Source organism: Ptychodera flava, chromosome 20, assembly GCF_041260155.1.
Source record: "Ptychodera flava strain L36383 chromosome 20, AS_Pfla_20210202, whole genome shotgun sequence".
NCBI lineage: Eukaryota > Metazoa > Hemichordata > Enteropneusta > Ptychoderidae > Ptychodera > Ptychodera flava.
The window spans coordinates 28,012,459-28,023,230 of NC_091947.1; the positions used below are offsets into that span (position 1 = coordinate 28,012,459).

Consider the following 10,772-nt stretch of genomic DNA (forward strand, 5'->3'; position numbering starts at 1 on the left):
TGGTGTCTTCGACTCAAACCTAACGGCCCTTTTCAGGGCCACCACATCTCCTAAAAAGAAAACAACCGTAAATACTTTTGTCGTACACACACATACCTATACGCATCGTCATAAGCAAAGTCTTATCAAATATTGAATAAAAACCTTCGTAGCTAAACCGCGGCAGTATGTAAGCTTATTTGCCCGGGGTTTTATACATTTAATTCTATCACATCACCATGGGTATCACTATGAGAAAGAGCCAATCACTAACAATACAGTTTGCATGCATAGTCGTGGATATCCAATTTGTTTAACAGAAAGTCACATGACAATATAAAGGAATATTTTACTGCCAGTCGAGGTATCATATTGCAAACTCAAGAAGTATTACTGGCATCTATTCACAGTGCCTTAATCCAATGATAAATTGGCTTATTAATCAGATTTTTCGCAAGATGTTGCACAGGGGATACACTCTGGTGTTCGAAATTGGACGACTATTTCCGGTGGTTATGATTATCATTTTCACCCAAACTTTATATCGGTATCAGACGTGTAGCCAAATCAAGGAACGCCAGAACAACGATGAAAACTACGTTGTCGACAGGTGAGACATGACTTTGTCTTTATAACAGCTTTCTGATAGGTTTGTTGGGTAGAGAAGTTCGTGTGTGTAACAAACCTTACTTTGGTGGGACAAAACTTCATTATTTATGAACAACATTTTGATATCTAATGCCAAACTCTAGTTTCCAATTACACATTTCTCATTTTTGGGAGTACAGCTCTTGGCAGAAGCAAATTTAACTCGTGTTGCACAACACTAATTGTAGTATGCTGGTTCCGAAAGACAAATTTGATGTAAATGTTATCACAATGCTAATGTTGTTCAATTAAGGTATTTAAGTACTTGAGGCCTCCAGCCAAAATGGAAAAAACTGTAACAGAAGTAAAGAATACAGATTGCTAGTCAAATACAAGAATTACAATCAGCTATTAATTAACTTGACACTGCTCAATGCTTCATGGGACAATTAGATATCCATCAGATCAACATTTGTAGCACGTTTTATTTAATTTAATGCTGTAATTTTAGAGTAATGTCACTAATTACAAAGTTCATTAAATATGCAAATAATCCCTAAATTAACTTGACACTGTTCAATGATTCATAACACAATAAAATATTTATCAAATCATTATCTGTAGCATGTTTCAAAAAATTTAGTGCCGTAATTTCAGAGTCATATACCTAATTACAAAGTTTATTAAATATGCAAATGAACCCTTAATTTACTTTATACTACTAAATGCAGTATATGCAGCAGTTTTCATCACATTTGATGCAGTTATTTCGGAGTTATATGACTAATCATAAAACTTAATGAAATATGCAAATGAGCTATTATTAACTTGACACTGTTCAATGTTTCTCAGTACAATTAGATATTTATCAGATCAACATCTGTAGCAAGTTTCATCAAATTTAACGCTGTAATTTTGGAGTAGTATCACTAATTACAAAGTTCATTAAATATGCAAATAAACCCTTAATTAACTTCACACAAGTAAATGCTCTACACCACAATTAGATATCAGTCGCATCAGTATCTGCAGCAGCTTTCATCACATTTGGTGCAGTTATTTTGGAGTTATATAACTAATTGCAAAACTTCATAAAATATGCAACTGAGCTATTTGTTAATTTGACACTGCCAAATGCTTCTCAGTACAATTAGATATTTATCAAAACAATATCTGAACCCAATTTCAAAGACTTGGGTGCCGTAATTTCAGAGTTATATATCTAATTGCAAAATTCATTAAATATGCAAATGAACCCTCAATTAATTTCACACTACTAAATGCTTTACACTACACTTAGATGTCAGTCGGATTAGTATCTGCAGCAGATTTCATCACATTGGGTGCAGTTATATCGGAGTTATATCAGTTATATGACTAATTACAAAACTTCATAAAATATGCAAATGACCTATTTATTTAAATGACACTGCCAAACGCTTCTAAGTATAATTAGATATATATCAGATCAATATTTGTTGCAAGTATCATCAAGTTTGGTGCAGGAATTTCAGAGTTATCTCACTAATAACAAAAGTTCATTAAATATGCAAATGAGAAAGTAATTGACATAACACTCACAGTATCATCATAATGTTCTGAGATCGTCATCTGTGAAAAGTTTTATGAAATTTTGTGCAATATTTTTTGATATATGCCTACACTGTCATTACCGTCTCCACAGGGAAACCATTGTACGGAAAAAAACGATATTGCATAACTTCATTAATATGCAAGCCACACTAACCCAAATCTAATCAGTTCTTGCAAGTAGCATATGGTACCTGTCTACCTAATCTGACTTGAATCCGTTCAGGCGTTTTTGAGTTATCGTGTAAACAGACAGACAGACACACAGACACACAGACACACAGACACACACACACACACACACACACAGACAGACAGACATACATCGCTATGACATTAGCCCACGTGTTTACACACGTGAGCTAAATATGAAGCAGATTTCCACTGTAAGCTTAACTGGAACTGCTCACAGCATTGCGTACGCGTTAAACGTGGGTGCCGCTATACGACAAGTTTTTGTTGACGAGATTTAATGTCTATGTAGTGAATCATCTCGAGTGTAGCCATGAATGAGCCACAAAAATCCGACTACACCACTGAAAATACACAATACTAAAGGTGCATGTACCAATGGTCACGATTCTTATATAATATATATTCACACTCACAGTGACTAAGAAGGCCATAATCCTGTCCCGCGTATGTTTCGGACACAAATCATAAGATAATCCCAAGAAAGTAACATTTCTATGCACGCGTTTTAAAACAAGTTATATATTATGCAAACCAGTTAAAGAATATACGAGAAGACGATGTAAATACATGTATCTTTGAAATGTTTTATTCGTACTAGAACAAAATGTACATCACAGTGAACTAGTTACGACGCTGTACTTATTTTAGTTTTCCTAACCCGGTCACAAATTCCTTTGTAAGATGATAAGTTCGGTATATGGGCCGACGTCTAAGTACAAGTATGATTCTTGGATAAACTGACTGGTACGACCAACTATATCCACATTGCATTATTTATTACCTGGTGCAATAAAACTAGGAATAACGAAGTCCCTGTATGCATAGGGAAACCGCTATAAATTATGGTATTTGGCCAAGTGAGTAGCCGACAGTAGTACCGCTATGTGCATGAAGTTTAGCAGATCATCTCGCAGTTTGTTTATCAAAACACTGCGGTTGTCTCACAAATTAATTTTGCACGACCGATGACAGTAATTACCCAATAAAACACCGACTTTCTACAAATAAAGTTGCATTGCTTTTGCCTATGTGTATCACCACGTCTTTGTTGAATTGCTGCAGAAAATTTCATTTATTTACTATTTTCCTGAAGTTTTTGATGAACGTTTTGCACGAATGACAAATAACTCGCACCTTTTCCAACCCGCTGCAGAACCATCTCGCCCAATACCAACTCTCCCGTTGTCTAAGATGTTCGCGTGAGGGAGCCTTCAGTAATTTCAAGGGGGTGGGCCGGGGGAATTCTGTGCGCACCTGTACTTTAAAATGTGACCCTCCCCCTATCCTTGTTTCTAAAATGTGACCCTCCCCCTTGTCCGGCATTCTAAAACTTGACCCTCCCCAAAAACACTGCAGTATCCTCCCGAGGAATAACTCAGAAACAAAATTAGCTAATTTACATAACAATATGTTTAATCGTAAGTTACAGACACAAATTACAGGGGGGAGGGCTGGCATTTTTGGAGGAGGGATGGCAATTTATCACGCAAGCATTTTTGCACTGTCATGCATTTGCGGGAGGTTCACTTTATTTCGCGCAACTAGGAGGCAAGATGTGGTTGATTAATGCTTCACCCTAAAATATCAAATCATAAAACATGGAAGTCTATCAGGCAAACTTTTGACCATTCCCTCCACTAAACAAGCTAAATCTGTACATTTATATATGTTTGATAATATGTGTAAATGTACTTTGCTTGAACTGGGAAGTAAAACGTGCATGTGTGTACAAGAAATTGGATTTTGGATTTCATTGAAAATGTTGATTTACTATACATCGTAGTTGATGAGGAAACTATGAATATTTATTGTTTGAATTCACTATACATGGTAGTCTATGAGGAAGCTATGAATATTTTTCCAATACAAAAGTCAGTAAATCTATGTATTTATGTATGCTTGCTTATTGATATTAATGTACTTGATTACACTTGGGTGGTTACAAATAGATGTGTGTGCAAGAAATTGGATTTTAGGAATTTCACCAAAATGTTGATTCACTATACATTGTAGTCTATGAGGAAACTATGAATAATTTTTTTTCCAATACAACAACTGGTAAATCTGTGTATTTATGTATGCTTGATTATTGATATTAATGTACTTGATTAGACTAAGGTGGTTACAAATGAATGTGTGTACAAGAAACTGGATTTTGGAATTTCACCAAAATGTTGATTCTCTATACATGGTAGTCTATGAGGAGACAATGAATAATTTGCCATCGGTCCCATATAGTTTTGTCTCTTGTCTGTTATCAGTTTTAACTGTTCAAGGTGTTTCATTAAGGACACCAATGCATATTCTTTGCTTGTGAAGCTTGTCGATAATGTGTATGTATTTTAAAAGAATCAATGTATTTCATCGGCGATTTCCTATTCCGGAAATATCAAATGGACATTCAAAGGTATGGCAGGCCCCGTAAAATCATCTTCTGCTAAAAGTGACCCTCCGCCCAAGATAGGTTTATAAAAGTGCCCCTCCCCCTTGGACAGTTTTCTAAAAAGTGACCCGACTCCCCTGTCATTACTGAAGGCTCCCTCAGTACCGCGTACCTTGTGTTGTAAATTTTATACACCCTCCGTTGTCGATTTAGTTTATAAATATCGATGAATTGATGGGAGAATCGAGATCACCGTCTATGATTTTATCTATTTTGAATAAAAGTTATTTCGATTGACTAACTAACACAGAGTTTTGAGCGTTTTATTCAACTTTTAAAAAAAAGTCGTCGCCTTTCCTTAACATCGCCTTCGTTTGAAATAGTCTGAAATAGTCTGTCTGTATGAACGCCTAGGTTTGCCTGGGCCTCACTGACTGAGACATGGCTATTTCTTCAGCTATATTTTCACAGTTTCGGAAAAGATATCGCTAACTAATTTCAGTGCACAGTGCAGGTCTGTGTACGTTTGAAGAAAAAAATCTATCGTTGCCTGGCCCAACAAATTGAATTCGGGTGAGTTGGTATTGGGCGAGTTCCAGCACAGACAAGGAGAAAAAATTATCCTTTTCTGTGCACGTGATTCTAGTACGTTGTGGATGGTTTGAAAAGGTGCGGGTTAACGGCTACCCGTTTTGCACTGGATAGATTAGGGATAAAAGTTAGGTATGCTATCAATACCATTGATGCAATGCCTTTTTTCTCGCCGTGCACATTGTGATTATTAAATATTGACCGAGTAAGTATTGCATCAGGGTTGCGCTTCACTTTTGCGTAGCAACGCTCGATAAAATCGCTGTTATGTGTCACATATGCATCAGGCCGGCTTTGGCGTCCATTATACATAGATAATACATCGTAATAACGAAATAATGATAACACTAAAACAAGTTAAGACCTGTCTGAAAAAAGATTATCTGTAAAATCATTGACTCTTATGAAAGCTATTTTAAATCTCGAATATGTTTTTGTCAGAATATGTAATTCATCACCCATTTTACGTCATTAACCACTTACCGTTGTCTGATATCTGTTTGTTTGATTACCTAGAGGCCTATCTGTTGTTCCAAGACTTCACCAAACCGGTAATTTTGCAGTAAGCGTTTAACCACTCTAGTCCATAACATTTCGCATTAACCTTACTGTTTGGAAATTCATAACGTCACATTGTAGATGTTTTCTTCAATGCTGGTGATTTTACTATGTATGTATGCATACTTGCAAAGTCGGTCTACCTAACTCATAGCAGTCATTGATTCATCGTTAAATAGTTGAAGTATATTGAGCAGCATCTTATCGTAACATTTCAACTTATCAACTAAGTGATAGCCCTAGATTTCAGCACCATAGCGTAGAATGAGTACTCTGCAGTTATAGCTGGTAACGGACTAAATTTATATAGGCATCCATTCAGACCATGCAAGGCCCATCTTTTTTTTTACTTCAACCTTTTTTGGCTTTGAACAACGACCTGTCCAGGAACGGACGATACTAATCTAAAGATAGGTTGGCCCTGGTGTCACACCCTATGAGACCCCACCTCTATTTGAAATAATAATCTGGGTTTTATCTGTATGTATAGTGACTTTGAATTTTAAATAGTAATGGTACAATTGATCACAGATATGCCGCATTCCCGTTATTGAGGGGTGTGTGCATGTCTTTTTTCACGCCAGCAACCAACAAGATCATGATATCGGTATAGTTCGTGCTTTTCGGGTTGTAGAGTGAAGCCAGTAACCTGCAGTCATAGAACGAACCAATTTGATCCAAAAGTCGTACAAATAAAGTATGGTATTGAAATTACACAAAACGATTGTTTCACGAGGTCGTTAAAATGCAATGCGCATCAGGGACTGATATTCAGAATCTCAAGCTTTTCCAATTCATTTCTGATCTACCGCTTGTGGGGGCTCATTTTAAAGCTCTTGGAGTAAGAAAAGTTTTCACCCTCGTAGGCCCTACTCTTTCGAAAATCGCAAATTTTATTTTACCTAAAAGAGTTAACACTGAGATTGGCCATTTTGAATTTCAAATATCGGTAAATATTGCGTATTTTGTTTTTTCTAGTACCAAAGTTTGCACAGTGACCCCTGAGTTTTATCCTTTGTTAAGAAATTCGTTGAAAGTTTCATTGAGGAAAGTTTGCGAGAAAACTTAAGTCTTTCACTTCCGAGGCACATACTGTTTCACGCCTTAAGTCATTGCTCTGGCAAGCATGAAACAATTTCGCTCAAACCTTGGATCACAGTGGGTGATCCAAGTCGGTTTATGTCCACTTTTTCGTAGCATATGTAATCTTGTTGTGAAGATTTCTCGGAATCAAATTCTTCAACTGTCAACTTAGAATCGGATTAGGCAATTTAGTATTAAAAATTATTGCATCGATGAAGACTTGTGTTGACGCACTCGTACTCACGGCACTTCTATCTTCTCGGTAAAACCATGAATTTGGTCACGAAATATACTTCGACCAAACTAGAAACATAATTCTTCTTTTGAATATTTTTGAATCCACTGCAGTTCTTCGCACCATTGAGAGACATCGATTTTCCGTTTTCATCATTTGTTTGCTGCTAACGTTATCAAGTCTGTACGTTAACAATCCCACAAGGACTAAGCAGATGTATGACAACTTCAGGTGAGTCAATTTCATGGCAAGCTTCCTGCTGACGAACAGTTGTTGTGAATGGCGTTTCTTAGTGTCTATTTTATTGTGTAGCACATCGGCTGTTGGAAATGATTACATAAATGACAAAGATATTCAGTCAACCAATAAGTCTTCCGAGACACACCTCACATTGCCCCTAGTCTTGTGCATACTAAAACAAGGAAAGAGGAGGCCATATTATTTTTCTGTCGGGAATACTTTACCTCCAAAGTATGCACATAAATCTATCCATAGCGACCGTTGCCATTTGAAAAAGATCATAGAATTTACTAATCAACTTTACCTCTTGTAGATTTACTTTTAAGTAGTTGTATTTATTAGTCCATTTTCATATATTTTTGCAAATCATTGCACTGTATTATATTCAAACTTTTCTGTTTTCGTCCTTTGTAACGTACGAAGCAGTAACGTTAAATATTTTACTTGATTGCATAGATCATCCTATGGCAAGTGTTACTTACTGATCATAAATCACACAAATCACGGTCCCTCTGTCACGGGCACAAATCGAAACATCAGCCTGCTTGAGACTGTATTTATATTGGTTTTAATCGGTATATTTGTGTTCATTGGTTCATTCTTAATTTCACGAGGATAGTCAGTTTATTTCAACGTTTCATTTTCTGTAAATTATGGTCCACAGGGGTTACGTGAAGTTCAATAGTCCAACTTCCAACGTATTCACTGCTGACGACCCAACACCTACAGTACCTCAATCCTGCAGGCCGTTGAACAGATTTGTTTTCATAAAACCAGAGAAGACAGGCGGAAGTACAGTGTCCACGTTGTTACACCGCTTTGGTATGAAGAATGAGCTAGTAGCTGCGATCCAATCCGAAGGCTTTGTAATAAAAGTAGATAAAGAGAACCATCATCTCGGGATCTTGTACTATAACTGTAGCGATTTTCCAGGATACGATTATATTTGTTCGCACGTTAAAATATATGACCGCCTTGCACTTGAGCGAGTCGTTCCGAATGCTAAGTATTTCACAATTGTCCGGTCACCATACACGCACCTTAAATCTTGGTTTTACTTTAAAATGAGAAATATGAACCTCAGTATGTCGCCAGATCCGTTTGCGCTGTACCTGAATGAAATGAAGGAGAACGTCATGGTGAATATGAAACTCAAAGGGGAAACAAATTCCTTCTGCCACCGCTTTGATCTTGATATTCACGCTAACGAGACATCTTCACTTGAAGCGTTACACAGACTTAACAGAGAGCTCGATCTTGTAATGATTATGGAATATTTTGACGAGTCCCTTGTTTTACTCAAAAAGGCAATGTGTTGGGACTTTGAGGACATAATCTACCACCCTTGCAAAGTGCACGCGGAGTATCAGCCCCCGACGACCGATGAAATGCGAGATATAATAACGCAATTGTCACATGCAGATATACGCCTCTACGATTATTTCAACAAGACTTTCTGGCGAAGAGTTGACAACTATGACGGTGACTTTAAAGCCGATCTATCGAAATTTCGGTCGATGCAGGATGCTGCTAGGGCGAGATGCGAACGAAATCAAAAGAATGACTTCTGTTTCAAATTGCACTCAGACGTTCGTGATTTTAAACAGTTATTGTACAAAAAACAACTGAAGTGGATGTGTTGAAATAAAGTGATCGATCGCTATCAGAAAGAAATACAAATACATCCAAGTATAACTTTATTAATTTATACTTGAATGTATTTGTAATTAGGGCAGAATGTGCGAGCCGCGGCCATTCTAACTCTCATTAAGATTGTATGTTTTATTTATTGCTTTATTCAAAACAAACAAACAAACATCTTCATGTTTCATCTAGGTTACTATTCACAACAATAAAACATCAGAGACTGAATTCTCTGTGCCACATCTACCTTTTCTAATGTCTAGTTAGTGTGCATGTGTCTTAAAAATCAATATTGCAGAAAGGCATCGTATAATGAGAAATGTATTATATTTTTGACAATACAGATAGTTGATTTTTTTTCTGACGTGCAGTTTACCAAGAAATTATGGCCCACAGTCCTTCTTCATTGAAAACATTCATCTATTTTATCAACTTTATTGTTCGAAGTTTGGTTGCCTCGATATATATGAATATGATAGAATACTTTGGGAAGCACTTAATTCTCAACACCAATGCGTTCGATTATACACAATACATGTGCATTAAAGGTACTAATGCAAGTGTCATATTCGAGTGTGTGTGTATACTTGCACCCAGTGCACCTGACTGTACTGACAGAGAACAGCGCCTCCAGTGTCAAATAAGAAGCCAAATAGATAATTTTTACAACTATCATAGCCGGATAAATTTGGGTCTTTTTGGCAAAAGCTTTACTGATCATTTGTAAAATGAAATTACTGATCATTTTTAAGATTTTAGAACTTCTGCTTCACAAGCATCGCCCTTAATGTCTACTTCAGAAAGTAAATATCCATGTCAGTCACAGATTTATCTGGGTCAACTGATTCTAGCTGTTACATTTGTTAGGGACTGTTACCAGTCTACAGGGATAATGCAAAGCACGAAATGTGTTTGTTCAGAAGTGCCCATTAATACCTCCACTATTAGATGATAATAAACCATTCATGTGAATTCAAGTCTGCCATCATCAGTCATTATTATAATGGTGATGTTGAACTTTTCTTCATGGCAGCTGTGCAGTTTACCTTGAAATGGTTTTCCATATAGAAGATTGGCTTGATTCAGATTATTTTCGATGATTATGAAACTAGTACTTCCAATTTGTAAAATATTTCCTAATATGGTTTTACAACACCACAATGTGGATCAGACAATGTCTTTGGGCGAAGTCTTGTATGTTTCAGATGAAATTAGGTCTGCTCTATCCTCCTTTACGCAACTTTTAGGATTAACTTTTGTCAGTTGTCCTATAAATGTATCTTAAAATGGAACACTATTTCAATACAATTATCACGAATCGCTAACACTGGTGGGGACGGTCGCTAGAAATGTTATTTTTTTCAGACCCCCTCCCCCATACGCTTAAAAATTCAAATCACCCATCAATATGATCTAAATTTTTCAAATCCCTCTAACAATCATATAGCCGAATTTTTATTAGTGATATACGCGCAGTCCTGTAGATGCTCGACACTACTGATACCCTTATGATGCACTGAAGAGGTTTTTAAAATGCTACCAGTAGTTTGTAGAGCTAAGGCAATTTCTTAAACTGGTTCATTTTTAAGGGTATTAGTGGACTTTTTTGGATTCATCAGTCTAAACCGATTTGAGTTAATCAAAATCTGGCTAGGTCAATACGCGCTGAAGAGCACAAAAAATGAT

At 36.5% G+C, this 10,772-nt stretch overlaps 1 protein-coding gene across 1 annotated transcript; it reads left to right on the forward strand.

Annotated features, from left to right (window-relative positions):
* Positions 1-425: 425 nt before the first annotated feature.
* LOC139119645 (galactosylceramide sulfotransferase-like) lies at positions 426-9,649 on the forward strand. Its single transcript, XM_070683477.1, has 3 exons — positions 426-589; positions 7,316-7,433; positions 8,107-9,649. Exons 1-3 carry the CDS (start codon positions 568-570, stop codon positions 9,083-9,085), a joined length of 1,119 nt encoding a protein of 372 aa, XP_070539578.1. The 5' UTR covers positions 426-567; the 3' UTR covers positions 9,086-9,649.
* The last annotated feature ends 1,123 nt before the right edge of the window (positions 9,650-10,772 follow it).